Source organism: Tachyglossus aculeatus, chromosome 4 (genome assembly GCF_015852505.1).
Source record: "Tachyglossus aculeatus isolate mTacAcu1 chromosome 4, mTacAcu1.pri, whole genome shotgun sequence".
Lineage (NCBI taxonomy): Eukaryota > Metazoa > Chordata > Mammalia > Monotremata > Tachyglossidae > Tachyglossus > Tachyglossus aculeatus.
The window spans coordinates 6263844-6283250 of NC_052069.1; the positions used below are offsets into that span (position 1 = coordinate 6263844).

At 47.2% G+C, this 19407-nt stretch overlaps 1 protein-coding gene across 2 annotated transcripts in view; it reads left to right on the forward strand.

Annotated features, from left to right (window-relative positions):
• Nucleotides 1-19407, forward strand: part of AFAP1 (actin filament associated protein 1) — a 222025-nt gene that overhangs the window by 194999 nt on the left and 7619 nt on the right. Inside the window, exons 13-16 of one of the 2 annotated variants that reach the window (XM_038745078.1) lie at nucleotides 3826-4068; nucleotides 8738-8852; nucleotides 12827-12991; nucleotides 16769-16959. In XM_038745078.1, the coding sequence (XP_038601006.1) occupies nucleotides 3826-4068; nucleotides 8738-8852; nucleotides 12827-12991; nucleotides 16769-16959 (714 nt within the window). The remainder of the gene's footprint in view (nucleotides 1-3825; nucleotides 4069-8737; nucleotides 8853-12826; nucleotides 12992-16768; nucleotides 16960-19407) is intronic. The other variant, XM_038745079.1, reaches the window with a different exon arrangement.

The following is a 19407-nucleotide window of genomic DNA, read 5'->3' on the forward strand; positions in this document are numbered from 1 at the left end:
ACAGTCCCTACCCAACAGTGGGCTCACAGTCTAAAAGGAGGAGACAAAACCAAACGTACTAACAAAATAAAATAAATGGAATAGATATGTACAAGTAAAATAAATAAATGAATAAATAAATAAATAAATAAATAAATAGAGTAATAAATATGTACAAACATATATACATATATACAGGTGCTGTGGGGAAGGGAAGGAGGTAAGATGGGGGGATGGAGAGGGGGACGAGGGGGAGAGGAAGGAAGGGGCTCAGTCTGGGAAGGCCTCCTGGAGGAGGAGGCCTCCTCCTCCTCAGTCAGTCATATTTATTGAGCACACAAAGTGTGCAGTGCACTGAAATGACTGAATGAATGATGGTATTCGTTAAGCGCTTACTCTGAGTCAAGGGCTGGGATCGAAACAAGCTAATTAGGTTAAACCCAGTTCCCACGTGGGGCTCACAGTCTTCCTCTCCGTTTTATAGATGAGGTAACTGAGGCACAAAGAAGCGAAGTGACTTGCCCAAGGTCACACAGCAGAGAAGCGGCAGAACCGGGATTAGAGCTCAGATCCTTCTGATTCCCGGGCCTGGACTGTAGCCACTATGCCAGGCTGCTTCCCCTCAGCGCTGCACTAAGCATTTAGGAGAGTAAAATATAATGGAGTTGGTAGACATGAGAAGCAGCATGGCTCAATGGAAAGAGCACTGGCTTTGGAGTCTGAGGTCACGGGTTCAAATCCCAGCTCCGCAAATTGTCAGCTGTGTGATTTTGGGCAAGTCACTTCACTTCTCCGTGCCTCAGTTACCTCATCTGGAAAATGGGGATTAAGACTGTGAGCCCCCCGTGGGACAGGCCGATCACCTTGTAACTTCCCTAGTGCTTAGAACAGTGCTTTGCACGTAGCAAGCGCTTAATAAATGCTATTATTATTATTATGTTCCCTACCTACAAGGAGCTTACAGGCTAGAGGGGGAGACAGACATTGATATTAATTAATAAATTACAGGTTTGGACACAAGTGCTGGGGGTGAATAATGGATGAAAACTGTGAGCCCACTGTTGGGTAGGGACTGTCTCTATATGTTGCCAACTTGTACTTCCCAAGTGCTTAGTACAGTGCTCTGCACACAGTAAGCGCTCAATAAATGCGATTGATTGATTGAAAATCTGAGTGCAAAGGCGACAGAAGGGAGTGGGAGAAGGGGAAATGAGAGCTTAGATGGGGAAGGCCTTTTGGAGGAGACGGGATTTTAATAAGGCTTTGAAGGCAGGGCGAGTGATGGCCAGTTGGCTATGAAGAGGGACGGCATTCTAGGCCAGAGGCAGGACGTGGGCGAGGGGTCCATGGTGGCACGGACGTGGTCGAGGTACAGTGAGGAGGTTGGCATTAGAGGGGCAGAGTGTGCTTTAGGAAATCAGGAAGGGGCATGGCGATTGAGTGCTTTAAAGCCAGTGGTGAGGAGTTTCTGGTCATTGCAGAGGTGGATGGGCAGCCACTGGAGGTTCTTGGGAAGTGGGGAAACACGGACTGAATGTTTTTGTGGAAAAATGATCCAGGCCAGAGTGAAGTAGGGACCGGAGTGAGGAGAGACAGGAGGCTGGGAGGTCAGCAAGGCGGGATAAGATAAGAGAAACAGCGTGGCTCAGTGGAAAGAGCCTGGGCTTTGGAGTCAGAGGTCATGGGTTCAAACCCCGGCTATGCCAATTGTCAGCTGTATGACTTCGGGCAAGTCACTTAACTTATCTGTGCTTCAGTTACATCATCTGTAAAATGGGGATGAGGACTGTGAGCCCCACCTCATCACCTTGTAACCTCCCCAGCGCTTAGAACAGTGCTTTGCACATAGTAAGCGCTTAATAAAAGCTATCGTTATTTTTATAAGGCCTTGGATGAATGTAGTAGCAGTTTAAGGAAAAGGTGAATTTTAGCCACGCTGTGAAGGACGAACCGACGGGATTTGGTGATGTTTTGAATAGGTGGGTGGAATGAGAGAGAGGAGTCAAGGGTGACGCCAAGGTTACGGGCTTGTGAGACGGGAAGGATGGTGGTGCCATCTACAGTGATGGGAAACTCAGGGAGAAGACAGGGTTTGGGTGGGAAGATAAGGAGTTCTCTTGTGGACATGTTAAGTTCGAGTTGTCCATGTCTGTAATTTATTTTTACAATTAATGATGATTTATGCTCCACCAAATAAAATTAAATTTTTAATTTATTTTTCTTTATCTCCTTCTAAACTGAAAACTCCTTTTGGGCAGGGATAGTATCTATCTCGTCATACTCTCTTGAGTGGCTAGCAGAGTGCTCTGCATGTGGTAAGCACAAAAGAAATAATGATAATAATGATGGTATTTGTTAAGCGCTTACTATGTGCCAAGCACCGTTCTAAGCACTGGGGTCAATACATGGCAATCAGGTTGTCCCACATGGGGCTCACAGTCTTAATCCCCATTTGACAGATGAGGTAACTGAGGCACAGAGAAGTGAAATGACTTACCCAAAGTCACAAAGCTGCCAAGTGGTGGAGTCAGGATTAGAACCCATGACCTCTGACTCCTAAGCCCAACCTCCTTCCACTAAGCCATGCTGCCTCTCAATACTATTGATCAATTGATGAGTGCTATCGGGCTGAGGGAGAAGTGAATATCAAGTGTTTAAAGAGTCCGGATCCAAGTGCATTGTTGGATTGTACTTTCCCAAGCCCTTAGTACAGTGCTCTGCACGCAGTAAGCGTTTAATAAGCACCATTATACCTGTTAGTGATCCATCAGTCAGTGGTATGTACTGAGTGCTTATTGTGGTGCAGTGCACTGTGCTAAGTGCTTGGAAAAGTACAGTTTAAATAGAGTCAGTAGATGTGATCCCTGCCTACAAGGAATTTGGGGGAGACAGGCGTTCAGAGCATTTGCGGGATAGGAGAAATAGTACAGTATGAAGCATATTTTCATAAACTCTGTGGGGATTGGTATGAGTCTCAATTAGTAGGAGTAGTAATAGTAAGCACTTATAATTATATTTAATAATTATTATTATTACTGAATGTAATTGTAATTCTATAATAATAATAATTGCGGTATTTGTTAAGCACTTACTCTGTGTCAGGCACTGCACTATGCACTTGGATAGACACAGGGTAATCAGGTTGGACACAGTCCCTGTCCCACATGGGGCTCACACTCTTAATCCCCATTTTCCAGGTGAGGAAACTGAGGCCCAGAGAAGCGAAGCGACTTGCCCAAAGTCGCCCAGCAGACACATGGAAAAGCCGGGATTAGATTCCAGGTCCTCCCAACTCCCGGGTCCGAGCTGCATCCAATAGGCCGGGCTGCTTCTTTCCTCCACCTCCTCTATTTCCTCCTCCTCCTCCTCCTCCATCACTTCCTCCTCCTCAGAGTGCAAGACGAAGTCAGGAGACCTGCCTCCTATTTCCAGCTCAGCATCTTGCTTTTCGTGTGCCCTTGAACAAGTCAATTAACTGCTCTGTGCCTCAGTTTCCTTCTCTGTAAAACGAGCACCAAGCGTCTATTCTCCCTCCCCATAGACCTGCGAAAGAATCTGTGCCCGATCCCGGCTCTCCCCCGCCGCTCAGCGCAGCACTTGGCACAGCATAATTATGGCGTGGGTTAAGCGCTGACTCTGTGCCTGGCACTGTGCTAAGCGCGCTTCCCAAGTACCACGACGGCTGTGGTCGTTTCCCACCCGTCACTCACCGAAGTTGCCCGAACCCGTGGTGGCTGGCGAGGTCCGGGTGCGGATCTTCCCTTCCCTCCCGCGCCTTCTTTCCCCTCCGTGCTTTCTCCCGACGGCCCGACTGACTGACCGCCGGCCCGGCTGTGTGTATTTCAGTGGGAGCCGGCGGCCGACCTTCCTACCCTCCGAAGCAGGAGCTCGGGCGAAGAAGCGCTTTATGATAACGCAGGCCTGTACGATAACTTGCCGTCTCCGAAAATCTTTGCACGCGTCCCACCTGCCGACCGAACGGCCACCAGACTAGCTCCCGACAAACTGTCCACTAACCCTCCCCAACATCCCGTCTCGTCCGGTCTGTCTTCTGCTCAGTCTGTCACTAACCGCTCTCCTGCGGGCAGGGTACGTGCTCCTCGGCTCTTCCTCGGGGCGTCTCTCACCTCGCGTCCGCTCCGGTTCGGTCGTTGTCCGTTTCCCCCTCCGTCCGGCGCTCACTCTGCGCGGAGCACTGGACGATATAACGGGAGAACGAGAGGAGGGAAGCAACGTGGCCTAGCGGATGGAGCCCGGGCCTGCGAGTCGGAGGGGCCTAGGTTCTAATCCCGGCTCCGCCGCTTGTCGGCAGGGTGGTAAGCGCTCAATAAATACGATTGAACGAATGGGTGACCTTAGGTAAGTCACTTCACTTCTCCGGGCCTCTGCGACCTCCTCTGGAAAATGGGGATGAAGACTGCGAGCCTTATGCGGGACGGGGACTGAGTCCAACCCAAATTGATTCATTCATTCATCCAGTCATATTTATTGAGCGCTTACTGTGTGCAGAGCACTGTACTAAGCGCTTGGGAAGTACAAGTCGGCAACATATAGAGACGGTCCCTACCCAACAGCAGGCTCACAGTCTAGAAGGGGGAGACAGACAACAAAACAAAACATGTAGTCAGGTAGCTTCTATCTACCCTGACGCCTAATACATTGTTTGTCACATAGTAAATGCTTAACAATTACCACAGTCATCAGAGTCAGCAGACACGTTCCCCACCAAGACCGAGCTTCACTCATTCGTTCAGTCATATTTCTTGAGCGCTTACTGTGTGCAGAGCACTGTACTAAGTGCTTTGGAAGTACAGTTCAGCAACAGAGACTATCCCTGCCCACAACGGGCTCACAGTCTAGAAGTGGGGAGCGTCTCGAAGGGGAGACAGAACTGAAGATAAATGAATAAATTACAGATACGGGCATAAGTGCTGTGGGGTGAATAAAGGAAATCCAAGTGCAAGGGTGATTTAGAAGGGAGTGGGAGAAGCAAAAAGAGAGCTTAATTAGGGAAGACCTCTTGGGGGAGATGGGCCTTCAATAAGGCTTTTAAAGGGGGGAGAGGCATTGTCGGCTATGAGGAGGGTGGGTGACCAGGCCAGAGGCTGGACGGGGGTGAGAGGTCGGTGGCGAGTGGGTTTAGGATGAAGGAGGGCAAAAGGGCATCTTTTTCCGAATGAAAATGTGATCGTCTCTATTACAGATAATAATAATAATGATGGCATTTGTTAAGCGCTTACTATGTGCAAGGCACTGTTCTAAGCGCTGGGGAGGATACAAGGTGATCAGGTCGCTGTAAACTCTGGATTATTTGGGGTCTGGTTTTCCAGTCTGGGGATTATCTGGGCTTTTCTCTGTCCTAAAAATAATGATGATGATAATAATAATAATAATAATAATAATAATAATAATAATAATAATAATAATGCTTGTATTTGTTAAGTGCATACCATGTGCCAAGTTTTCTGTGCTGGGGTAGATACAAGATTATCAGGTTGTCCCACATGGGACTTACAGCCGTAATCCCCATTTTCCAGATGAGGTAACTGAGGCCCAGAGAAGTGAAGTGATTTGCCCAAAGTCACACAGGAGACTTTCAAAGCCCTACTGAGAGCTCACCTCCTCCAGGAGGCCTTCCCAGACTGAGCCCCCTCCTTCCTCTCCCCCTCCTCCCCCTCCCCCTCCCCCTGCCTTACCTCCTTCCCCTCCCCGCAGCACCTGTATAAATGTATATACGTTTGTATGTATTTATTACTCTATTTATTTTACTTGTACCTATTTATTCTATTTATTTAATTTTGTTAATATGTTTTGTTGTCTGTCTCCCCCTTCTAGACTGTGAACCTGCTGTTGGGTAGGGACCGTCTCTATATGTTGCCGACTTGTACTTCCCAAGCGCTTAGTACAGTGCTCTGCACACAGTAAGCGCTCAATAAATACGATTGAATGAATGAATGAATACTAGATAATCAGGTCAGACACAGTCCCTTTCCTACACGGGGCTCACAGTCTCAATAGGAAGGAGACCAAGTACTCTCCAAGTGTTTTACTGGTGAGGTAACTGAGGCACAGAGAAGTCAAGTGATTTGCCCCAAGTCAGTCAGCTGTATTCATTGAGCACTGTACTAAGTGTTTGGGACAGTACAATAAAACAATAATGATGATAATGGTATTTGTTAAACGCTTATTGTGTGCCAGGCATTGTACTAAGCGCTCGGCAGACACAGTCCCTGCCTACAATGAGTTTGCTGCAGGCATGTGGTGGATTAGAACCCAGGTCCTCTGATTCCCAGGCCTGTTCTCTTTCCACTTGGTCACACTGCTTCCTATTGAAATGTCACCAGCTGAACACCACAAAAGTATTGGAAAACTGTAGTGAGAGGTCGCATCGACGGTTCACGAGTCAACGTCTCAAAAATCTTCCACCCCAAAAGACCAAATATTCCTCCGAAATGGGCAAATTTCTCCAAGCAATCCGGTCGGGCAGTGTTATTTATTGAGCGCTGACCTGGTGCAGAGTACTGTATTAAGAGCTAGGGAGAATGCAATACATTAGAGTTGGTGGACACCAACCCTGTGTAGAAGGAGCTTGTAGTCATTCATTCAGTCGTATTTATTGAGCGCTGACCTTGTGCAGAGCACTGTATTAAGCGCTAGGGAGAATGCAATACATTAGAGTTGGTGGACACCAGCCCTGTGTAGAAGGAGCTTGTAGTCATTCATTCAATAGTATTTATTGAGCGCTTACTATGTGCAGAGCACTGGACTAAGCGCTTGGAAAGTACAAATTGGCAACATAGTCCTGCCGAAAACTTGTCTTCTGTCTTTCTGACAAGACATTTGACCTCCGATCAAAACATTCCAGTGGCAAGGAAAGAATAGATCGGGCACAATTGGATAAAGAATGAAGAGGGCAGCGAATGCCATCCTATTTTGTCGGAATTAAAATTGGGCCAAATAATGATGATGGTATTTGTTAAGCGCTTACCCTGTGCCAAGCCCCGTTGTAAGCTAAGTGGATACAGGCAAATCAGGTTAGATGCGGTCCCTGCCCCACGTGGGGCTCACAGTCTTCATCCCCATTTTACAGATGAGGTTACTGAGGCCCGGAGAAGTAAAGTGACTTGCCCAAGGTCACCCAGCAGACAAGTGACAGGATTAGAACCCCGGTCCTTCGGACTCCCAGTACTGTGCTCTATCCACTAGGCCACACTGCTTCTCCAGTGGAGGTCGAGTGTGTCACCGAGGTGGAGTTCACACTTTGCAAAATCATCCAGATAATTCAGTTCCCAAGTTTTAGTAGTAGTGAAGGTATTTTTTGGGCGCTCACTTTAAATCAGTCGTTCAGTCGTATTTATTGAGGGCTTACTATGTGCAGAGCACTGTACTAAGCGCTTGGGAGAGCACAAAACAACAGAGTTGGTGGACAACTTCCCAATCCACAAGCTCATTGTAGGCAGGGAATGTGTCTGTTTATTGTTACACTGTACCTTCCCAAGTGCTTAGTACAGTGCTCTGCTCACAGGTAGCTCTCAATAAAAACGATTAAATAAATGAATGAAGGAGCTTACGGTTTAGAAAGGGAGACTGACATGAGACTGTGAGCCCCTTGGGTAGGGATTGTCTCTGTTGCTGAATTGTCCTTTCCAAGCGCTTAGTACAGTGTTCATTCATTCATTCATTCAATTATATTTATTGAGCGCTTACTGTGTGCAAAGCACTGTATGAAGCACTTGGGAAGGACAAGTTGGCAACATCTGGAGCCAGTCCCTACCCAACAGTGGGCTCACAGTCTAGAAGGGGGAGACAGAGAACAAAACAAAACATATTAACAAAATAAAATAAATAGAATAAACATGTACAAGTAAAATAAATGCAGTAATAAATATGTACAAACATATATACATATATATAGGTGCTGTGGGGAGGGGAAGGAGGTAAGGTGGGGCCGGGGCAAGGGGGGGGGCGGGGAATGAGGAGAGGGATGAGGGGGCGGGAGGGGGAAAGCACTGTTCTAAGCGCTGGGGAGGACACAAGGTAATCAGGTTGACCCACATGGGGCTCACAGTCTTAATCCCCATTTTACATATGAGGTAACTGAGGCACAGAGAAGTGAAATGACTTGCCCAAAGTCACACAGCTAAGTGGTGGAGCCAGGATTAGAAACCGTGACCTCTGACTCCCAAGCCCGGGCTCTTTCTATTGAGCCACGCTGCTTGTCTAGTACCCCAAAGGGGCAAGGAGGGGAAGTCATTCATTTGTTCAGTCATATTTATTGAGCGCTTACCATGTGCCGATCACTGTATTAAGTGCTTGGAAAGTACAATTCGGCAACAGGTAGAGACAATCCCTTCCCAACAATGGGCTCACAATCCAGAAGGCGGGGAGACAGACTATGAAACAAAAGAAGCAGACAGGTGCCAATACCATCAAAATAGATAAATAGAATTATAGATATATACACATCATGAATAAAATAGAGTAAAAAATATGTACAAATATACACAAGTGCTTTGGGGAGGAGAACAGGGAAGGGCAGAGGGAGGGAGTGGGGGCGATGGAGAGGAGGAGCAGAAGAAAAGGGGGGGCTCAGTATGGGATTAATGAGAATTAATGGGAATTAGTGAGGTAGAAATCCACCGAGCTGGCAGGCACAGCAGAGGCCTTTCAGTCGGCTGTATGTGGTAACTGAGAACATCGAACGGTACCCGAGGACTCGGTCACCTCTCACTGCATTTTTTTGTTTTGTTTTAAACAGTTCAAAAGCAAGAAGCCCCCTGCGACGGCCAATGGGGTCCTGAGCAAAGAAAGAGTGGTGACCAACCAGCAGAAGAAAGTCGATTCGCTGAGCAGTGTCAAACGCAGCTCGTCTAGTACGTTTTGTCCCGAGAACCCCCACCCCGCCTCCTCCCACCACTAGGTTCTGTGGAAAACAACAGAAATGGACAAAGTAGATCTTTGAACTCCTTGTCTTCCCTTCCAAACCCTGCCCTCTCCCTGACTTTCCCATCTCTGTTGACGGCACTACCATCCTTCCCGTCTCACAAGCCCACAACCTTGGTGTCATCCTCGACTCTGCTCTCTCATTCACCCCTCTCATCCGAGCCGTCACCAAAACCTGCTGGTCTCAGCTCCGCAACATTGCCAAGATCCGCCCTTTCCTCTCCATCCAAACCGCTACCCTGCTCGTTCAAGCTCTCATCCTATCCCGTCTGGACTACTGCATCAGCCTTCTCTCGGATCTCCCATCCTCCTGTCTCTCCCCACTTCAATCCATACTCCACGCCGCTACGCAGATCGTCTGGGTGCAGAAACGCTCTGGGCATGTTACTCCCCTCCTCAAAAATCTCCAGTGGCTACCAATCAACCTACGCATCAGGCAAAAACTCCTCACCCTGGGCTTCAAGGCTGTCCATCCCCTCACCCCTTCCTACCTCACCTCCCTTCTCTCCTTCTCCAGCCCAGCCCGCACCCTCCGCTCCTCTGCTGCTAATCTCCTCACCATTAGGCCTCGTTCTCGCCTGTCCCGCCATCGACCCCCGTCCCACGTCATCCCCAGGGCCTGGAACGCCCTCCCTCTGCCCATCTGCCAAGCTAGCTCTCTTCCTCCCTTCAAGGCCCTACTGAGAGCTCACCTCCTCCAGGAGGCCTTCCCAGACTGAGCCCCTTCCTTCCTCTCCCCCTCGTCCCCCTCTCCTTCTCCCCCATCTTACCTCCTTCCCTTCCCCACCGCACCTGTATATATGTATATATGTTTGTACATATTTATTACTCTATTTATTTATGTACTTATTTTACTTGTACATATCTATTCCATTTTATTTTGTTAGTATGTTTGGTTTTGTTCTCTGTCTCCCCTTTCTAGACTGTGAGCCCACTGTTGGGTAGGGACTGTCTCTATATGTTGCCAACTTGTACTTCCCAAGCGCTTAGTACAGTGCTCTGCACACAGTAAGCGCTCAGTAAATACGATTGATTGATTGATCGATTGATCTTGATAGAGCCACCAGAAACCTCTGTGGAAACAAACAAAAGTCAACCGTCACCGCCCCGGCCCTTCCAAAATCTCCAATGGTTGCCAATCCACCTCAGTATCAAACAGAAACTGCTCACTATTGGTTTCAAGGCTGTCCATCCCCTCGCCCCTCCTACCTCACCTCCTTTCTCTCCTTCTCCAGCCCATACAGCACCCTCCGCTCCTCTGCCGCCACTAACCTTCTCCCTGGGCCTCCTTCTCGCCTGTCCCGCCGCCAACCCCTGGCCCACGTCCTGCCTCTGGCCTGAAACTCTCTCCCTCCTCAAATCCCACAGACAATGACTCTTCCCGCCTTCAAAGCCCTACTGAAGGCTCACCTCCTCCAAGAGGCCTTCCCAGACTAAGCCCCACTTTTCCTCATCTCCTGCTCCCATCTACGTCATCCTGACTCATTCATTCAATCGTATTTATTGAGCACTTACTGTGTGCAGAGCACTGTACCAAATACTTGGGAAGTACAAGTTTGCAACATATAGAGACGGTCCCTACCCAACAGTGGGCTCACAGTGACGCTCTCCCTTTGCTCTTCCCCGCTCAACCCCACAGCACTTATGTCAATCAATCAATTAATCGTATTTATTGAGTGTTTACTGTGTGCAGAGCACTGTACTAAGCGCTTGGGAAGTACAAGTTGGCAACATATAGAGACAGTCCCTACCCAACAGTGGGCTCACAGTCTAGAAGGGGGAGACAGAGAACAAAACCAAACATATTAACAAAATAAAATAAATAGAATAGATATGTACAAGTAAAATAAATAAATAGAGTAATAAATATGTTCAAACATATATACATATATACAGGTGCTGTGGGGAAGGGAAGGAGGTAAGACGGGGGAGATGGAGAGGGGGACGAGGGGGAGAGATGTCCGTATCTGTCACTTTATTTATTTGTATTGATGTCTGTCTCCCCCAGTCTAGATTGTGAGCTCATTATGGGCTCGTTACGTTTATTGTTGTATGGTAGTTTCAGTGGTTATTTTATCGCTTAGATGATTTGTTCTGGAATCAATCAGTCGTATTTATTGAGCAGTTACTGTGTGCAGAGCACTCCTCTTAGTGTTTGGGAGAGTACACTAAGAAGTACATGAGAAGCAGCATGGCTCAGTGGAAAGAGCCCGGACTTTGGAGTCAGAGGTCATGGGTTCAAATCCCGACTCCGCCACTTGTCAGCTGTGTGACTTTGGGCAAGTCACTTCACTTCTCTGGGCCTCAGTTACCTCATCTGTAAAATGACGATGAAGACTGTGAGCCCCCCGTGGGACAAGCTGATCACCTTGTAACCTCCCCAGCGCATTGAACAGTGCTTTGCACATAGTAAGAGCTTAATAAATACCATTATTATTATTATTACAATAGAACAAAATAATGGACACCTTCCCTGCCTGTAAGGAGCTGGCAGTTTAGATGGGGAGACAGGCATTAAAAAATAAATAGATAAATTACCGACATGAACGTGGCTCAGTGGAAAGAACCCGGCCTTGGGAGTCAGAGGTCATGGGTTCAAATACCGGCTCTGCTAATTGTCAGCTGTGTGACTTTGGGCAGGTCACTTAACTTCTCTGTGCCTCAGTTCCCTCATCTGTCAAATGGGGATTAAGACTGTGAGCCCCCCGTGGGACAACCTGATGACCTTCTAACCTCCCCAGCGCTTAGAGCAGTGTTTGGCACATAGTAAGTGCTTAATAAATGCCATAAAAAAACAAATAATGATAATAATAATATAAAGAAAGAAATGGCTATGCTCCCCTCCTTTTTTTTTCACCCATTTTTGAAAAATGCCGGAGGTTGGTCACCACTAGCAGCAGTTTTGGCTTTCTAGTTATGCGGATTTCCTTCAGACTCTTCTGTGTCAGGCCTTCCCTGAGTCCCAGACCACTTCTCGGAAGAGGCGTGACTTAGTGGCCAGAGCCCACTGTAAACCAGAAGGACCTGGCTTCATCATTTGCCTGCTGTGTGACCTTGGGCAAGTCACTTCACTTCTCCAGGCCTCAGTTACCTCATCTGTAAAATGGGGATTAATAATAAAAATAATGATAATGATGGTATTTGTTAAGCGCTCACTATGGGCCAAGCTCTGTTCTAAGTGCTGGGGGAGCTACAAGGTAATCAGGTTGTCCCATGAGGGGCTCACAGTCTCAATCCCCATTTTAGAGATGAGGTAAATGAGGCCCAGAGCAGTTAAGTGACTTGCCCAAGGTCACCCAGCTTACAAGTGGCAGGGCCAGGATTAGAACCCATGACCTCTGCCTCCCAATCCTGAGCTCTTTCCACTGAGCCATGCCACCTCTCAAGTTTTCTTAAGAGTGGGAGCCCCATGTGGGACAGGGGCTGTGTCCAAACTGATTAACATTTCATTCATTCATTCATTCAATCATATTTATTGAGCGCTTACTGTGTGCAGAGCACTGTACTAAGCGCTTGGGAAGTACGAGTTGGCAACATAATAGAGACGGTCCCTACCCAACAACAGGCTCACAGTCTAGAAGGGGGAGACAGACAACAAAACAAAAGTCAAGTCATCAGAACAAATAGAATTGCATCCACCCCGGCGATTAGAACAGTGCCTGACCCATAGTAAGGGCATAAGTACCAGAATTAGCATTTTTATTATTCTGTTGCCAAATTGTACTTTCCAAGCGCTTAGTACAGCGATCTGCCCACAGTAAGCGCTCAATCAATACGATTGAGTGAGTGAATCATTCTTATGCGCTCAATAAATAGCATGAAAGATGGGAATAGTAGAGCAGGAGACCTAAGGAGCGTAATCCCCGCCTCTGACGCCGCGGGCCGACTTGTTTTCGCTTCCCAGATGCGGATCAGTATAAGTACGGCAAGAACCGGGTGGAAGCGGACGCCAAGAGGCTCCAGGCCACGGAAGAGGAGCTGCTGAGGAGGAAGGAAGGCCTGAGGAACCGGCTGGCCCAGCTGCGGAAAGAAAGGAAGGACTTGCGCGCCGCCATTGAAGTCAACGCCGGTACGGCACGGTTAACCCGGTCCCCGGCTCGGGGGTACTCAGTCAATCAGTCGATCATATTTGTTGAGCGCTTACTGTGCGCGGAGCACTGGGCTGAGCGCTTGGGAGAGAACAATAGAACAATATCCTGTCCTGCCGTCGGCCTCCTTGCTGACCTCCCTGCCTCCTGTCTCTCCCCACTCCGGCCTTTGGTTCACTCTGCTGCCCGGATCATTTTTCTATAAAAAAGTTCAGTTCATGTTTCCCCAGTCCTAAGGAGAGTCCAGTGGTTGCCCATCCACCCCCGTATCACACAGAAACTCCTCACTTTTGGCTTCAAAGCTGTCCATCCCCTTGCCCCCTCCTCCCTCATACTCCCTTCTCGCCTTCTCCAGCCCAGCCCACACCCTCCGCTCCTCTGCCACCGCTAACCTCCTCACTAATAATAATAATAATAGTAATTTTGGTGTTTATTAAGCGCTTACTATATGCAAAGCACTGTTCTAAGCGCTGGGGAGGATACGAGGTGATCAGGTTGTCCCAAATGGGGCTCACAGTCTTAAGCCCCATTTTACAGATGAGGGAACTGAGGCACAGAGAAGTTGTGACTTGCCCAAAGTCACACAGCTGACAAGCGTCAGAGCCGGGATTTGAACCCATGACCTCTGACTCCCAAGCCCATGCTCTTTCCACTGAGCCACGCTGCTTCACTGACTTTTCTGTGCTTCAGTTCCCTCATCTGCAGAATGGGGATTAAGACTGTGAGCCCCACGTGGGACAACCTGATGACCTTGTATCTACCCCAGCGCTTAGAACAGTGCTTGACACGTAGTAAGTGCTTAACAAATACCATTATTATTATTATTATTATTATTATTATTATTATTATTATGTGCCTTGGGGCTGCGGGGGTGAATCAAAGGGAAGAAATCAGGGGAGACGGAAGGGAGGGAGATCAGTGAACTGAGCGTTTGTGAGCGTGCTAGAAGGGGAAGAGACCCTGTATCTTCCTTCCCTCGAGGAACTTCCAACGCTGTGAGCCTGTTGGTGGGTAGGGATTGTCTCCATCTGTTGCCGAATGTTACTTTCCAAGCGCTTAGTACAGTGATGATGATGTTGGTATTTGTTAAGCGCTTACTATGTGCCAAGCACTGTTCTAATGCTGGGCTCTGCACACAGTAAGCGCTCAATAAATCATCATCATCATCATCATCAATCGTATTTATTGAGCACTTACTGTTTGCAGAGCACTGTACTAAGCGCTTGGGCAGTACAAATTGGCAACATATAGAGACAGTCCCTACCCAACAATGGGCTCACAGTCTAAAAGGGCGAGACAGAGAACAAAACCAAACATACTAACAAAATAAAATAAATAGAATAGATATGTACAAGTAAAATAAATAAATAGAGTAATAAATATGTACAAACATATATACATATATACAGGTGCTGTGGGGAAGGGAAGGAGGTAAGATGGGGGGGATGGAGGGGGGGACGAGGGGGAGAGGAAGGAAGGGGCTCAGTCCGGGAAGGCCTCCTGGAGGAGGTGAGCTCTCAGTAGGGCCTTGAAGGGAGGAAGAGAGCTAGCTTGGCGGATGGGCAGAGGGACTGGGGGCATTCCAGGCCCGGGGGAGGACGTGGGCCGGGGGTCGATGGCGAGAACGAGGTACGGTGAGGAGATTAGCGGCGGAGGAGGGGAGGGTGCGGGCTGGGCTGGAGAAGGAGAGAAGGGAGGTGAGGTAGGAGGGGGCGAGGGGATGGACAGCCTGGAAGCCCAGGGTGAGGAGTTTCTGCCTGATGCGCAGATTGATTGGCAGCCACTGGAGATTTTTGAGGAGGGGAGTGATATACCCAGAGCATTTCTGGACAAAGATAAATATGTTTGAATGAATTGTATCATCCTCTCCCTAACGTTCAGTACAGGGTTCTGCACACAGTAAGTACTCAAGAAATGCCACTGTTTGACTGCAGTCTTTTCAGGCAGTGGCCTTTCATCATTAACTGACAAATGGGTGTGCCTTTTGAGAAGTGCCATTCATTCATTCTTTCATTCATTCATTCATTCAATCGTATTTATTGAGCGCTTACTGTGTGCAGAGCACTGTACTAAGTGCTTGGAAAGTACAAGTTGGCAACATGTAGAGATGGTCCCTACCCACAAACGGGCTCGCAGTCTAGAAGCAAAGCACCGTTCTAAGCGCTGGGGAGGTTACATGGTGATCAGGTTGTCCCAAGGGGGGGTTCACAGTCTGTATCCCCATTTTACAGATGAGGTAACTGAGGCCCAGAGAAGTGAAGTAGCTGACAAGTGGTGGAGCCGAGATTCGAACCCATGACCTCTGATTCCAAAGCCACTGAGCCATGCTGCTTCACTTATGTCCATAGCTGTCATTTATTATCTTAATTTATGTCTCTTGCTCTAGACTGTAAGCTCATAATGGGCAGGGAATGTGTCTGTTGTACTGTACTCTCCCAAATACATCTTACCTCCTTCCCTTCCCCACAGCACCTGTATATATGTATATATGTTTGTACATATTTATTTATTTTACTTGTACATATCTATTCTATTTATTTTATTTTGTTAGTATGTTTGGTTTTGTTCTCTGTCTCCCCCTTCTAGACTGTGAGCTCACTGTTGGGTAGGGACTGTCTCTGTATGTTGCCAACTTGTACTTCCCAAGTGCTTAGTACAGTGCTCTGCACACAGTAAGCGCTCAATAAATACGATTGATTGATTGATTGATAGAAGACTAGTTAGAGAAGCAGTGTGGCTCAGTGGGAAGAGCCCGGACTTTGGAGTCAGAGGTCATGGGTTCAAATTCCGGCTCCGTCAATTGTCAGCTGTGTGACTTTGGGCAAGTCGCTTCACTTCTCTGTGACTCAGTTCCCTCATCTGTAAAATGGGGATGAAGACTGTGAGCCCTCTGTGGGACAACCTGATCACCTTGTAACCTCCCCAGTGCTTAGAACAGTGCTTTGCACGTAGTAGGCCTTGCCTCCTCCAGGAGGCCTTCCCAACCTGAGCACCCTCCTTCCTCTCCCCCTCCTCCCCCTCCCCATCCCCCCCCGCCTTACCTCCTTTGCCTCCCCACAGCACCTGTATATATGTATATATGTTTGTACGTATTTATTACTCTATTTTATTTGTACATATTTATTCTATTTATTTTATTTTGTTAATATGTTTTGTTTTGTTGTCCGTCTCCCCCTTCTAGACTGTGAGCCCACTGTTGGGTAGGGACCATCTCTATATGTTGCCAACTGGTACTTCCCAAGCGCTTATTACAGTGCTCTGCACACACTAAGCGCTCAATAAATATGATTGATTGAATGGATGAATGAATGAATGAACAGTGTTTGGGACGTAGAATCGCTTAGCAAATACTATTATTATTATTATCATTATTGTTATTATTATTATTATTAAATTGTATCTCCCCCAGAGCTTAGGAAAGCGCTTGGCACAAAATAAGCCCTTAACAAGTACTATTATCATCATTATTATTATTATTTACTTGTATCTCCCCCAGAGCTTAGAACAGTGTTTGGCACATAGTAAGCACTTAACAAATACTATTATTATTATAGTGATTATTATTATTATCATTATTTCGCATCTCCCCCAGAGCTAAGAACAGTGCTTGGCCCATAGTAAGCGCTTAACAAATACTATTATCATTATCACGGTTATTATTATTAATGTTATTTTGTGTCTCCCCCAGAGCTTAGAACCGTGCACGGCACCTAGCAAGCGCTTCCCAAATATCCTAACGATTGTGATCACTATTCCAGGCAGGAAGACCCAAGTCATCCTGGAAGACAAGTTGAAAAAGCTGGAGGAGGAGTGTAAGCAGAAAGAGACGGAGCGGGTGAACTTGGAGTTGGAGCTGACAGAGGTGAAGGAGAGCCTGAAGAAAGCCCTTGCAGGAGGCGTCACCCTGGGCTTGGCCATCGAGCCGAAGTCCGGAACTTCAAGCCCTCAGGTAAGGCAATTCATTCATTCAGTTGTATTTATTGAGCACTTACTGTGTGCGGAGCACTGTACCAAGCGCTTAGAGCGAGTGCTGCGGTGGAGCATTGCTTTCTTCTTTCTTCTTTGTTATTTTCATGGTATTTGAGAAGTGCTTCCACGTATTTTAGACGGTGAGCCCGTTGTTGGGTAGGGACTGTCTCTATATGTTGCCACCTTGTACTTCCCAAGCGCTTAGTCTGCACACAGAAAGCGCTCAATAAATATGATTGAATGAATGAATAGTAAGTGCTTAATAAATGCCATCATTATTGGGAGATGGAAACAGGCAACGAAACAAAACATGTGGACAAGTGAGCAAGTGCTCACTCTGCACACAATAAGTGCTCACTGAATACGATTGAATGAATGAATGAAAATGCTTACTATGTGCTGGGTACTATAATCATTCATTCATCCATTATTATGATTTTTGTTAATGATAATAATGATGGTATTTGTTAAGTGCTTAACTGTGTGCCAGGAACTGTACTGAGCGCTGAGGTTGTTACCAGCAAATCAGGTTGGACACAGTCCCTGTCCCACATAGGGCTCAGAGTCTCAATCCTCATTTTAGAGACGAAGTAACTGAGGCCCAGAGAAATGAAGTGACTTGCCCAAGGTCACACAGCAGACAAGTGGCCAAGTCGGTATTAGAACCCATGACCTTCAGACACCCAGGCCTGTGCTCTAGCCACTATGCCATGCTGCTTCTCAAAATAAAATAAATAAATGATGGTATTTGTTAACCACTTACTAGGTGCCGAGCACTGTTCTAAGTGCTAGGGTAGATACAAGGTAATCAGGTTGTCCCACGTGGGGCTCACAGTCTTAATTCCCATTTTACGGATGAGGAAACTGAGGCACAGAGAAGTGAAGTGGCTTGCCCAAGGTCACAGAGCAGACAAGTGGTGGAGGCGGGACAAGAGAAGCAGTGTGGCTCAGTGGAAAGAGTACAGGCTTTGGAGTCAGAGGTCGTGGGTTCAAATCCCAGCTCTGCCAATTGTCAGCTGTGTGACTTTGGGCAAGTCACTTCACTTCCCTGGGCCTCAGTTATCTCATCTGTAAAATGGGATTAAGGCTGTGAGCCCCCAGTGGGACAACCTGATCAATCAATCAATCAATCAATCGTATTTATTGAGCGCTTACTGTGTGCAGAGCACTGTACTAAGCACTTGGGAAGTACAAGTTGGCAACATATACAGTCCCTACCCAACAGTGGGCTCACAGTCTAAAAGGGGGAGACAGAGAACAAAACCAAAAATACTAACAAAATAAAATAAATAGAATAGATATGTACAAGTAAAATAGAGTAACAAATATGTACAAACATATATACATATATACAGGTGCTGTGGGGAAGGGAGGGAGGTAAGATGGGGGGGGGGGATGGAGAGGGGGACGAGGGGGAGAGGAAGGACAGTCCCTACCCAATAGTGGGCTCACAGTCTAAAAGGGGGAGACAGAGAACAAAACCAAACATACTAACAAAATAAAATAAATAGAATAGATATGTACAAGTAAAATAAATAGAGTAATAAATATGTACAAACATATATACATATATACAGGTGCTGTGGGGAAGGGAAGGAGGTAAGATGGGGGGGATGGAGAGGGGGACGAGGGGGAGAGGAAGGAAGGGACCTGATTACCTTGTAACCTCCCCAGCGCTTAGAACAGTGCTTTGCACATAGTAAGCGCTTAACAAATGCCATCATTATTATTATTAGGACCCACCTCCTCTGACACCCAAGCCCGGGCTCTTTCCATTAAGCCACGCTTAATGCCTCAGGGCAAGCCTGGTGCTCCCCCCCCGGGTCAGAGATCGGGCGGGCATCACCTCTCAGCCCAGGAGAGGGGTGGGGGGGAGTAATACCTAGTACATAGTAAGCACTCGAACTATACCATTAAAAAAAAAAAAATGAAAGTGTGTCTAGGACCTCCCATCCACACACACAGACTAGGTCAACTGCGATGGCCCTTTCATAGCAAATAATGATCAAAAGACAAATAATGATGTCCTGGTTATCATATCCAGAGAAGCAGCATGGCTCAGTGGAGACTTTTAGACTGTGAGCCCGCTGTTGGGTAGGGACTGTCTCTATATGTTACCAACTTGTACTTCCCAAGCGCTTAGTACAGTGCTCTGCACACAGTAAGTGCTAAATAAATACGATTGATTGATTGATTGAGAGAGCACAGGCTTTGGAGTCAGAGGTCGTGGGTTCAAATTCCAGCTCTGCCGCTTGTCAGCTGTGTGACTTTGGGCAAGTCACTTCACTTCTCTGTGCCTCAGTTCCCTCATCTGTAAAATGGGGATTAAGACTGTGAGCCCCTCGTGGGACAACCTGATCTCCTTGTACTCCCCAGTTCTTAGAATAGTGTTTTGCACATAGTAAACATTTAATAAATGTTATTATTA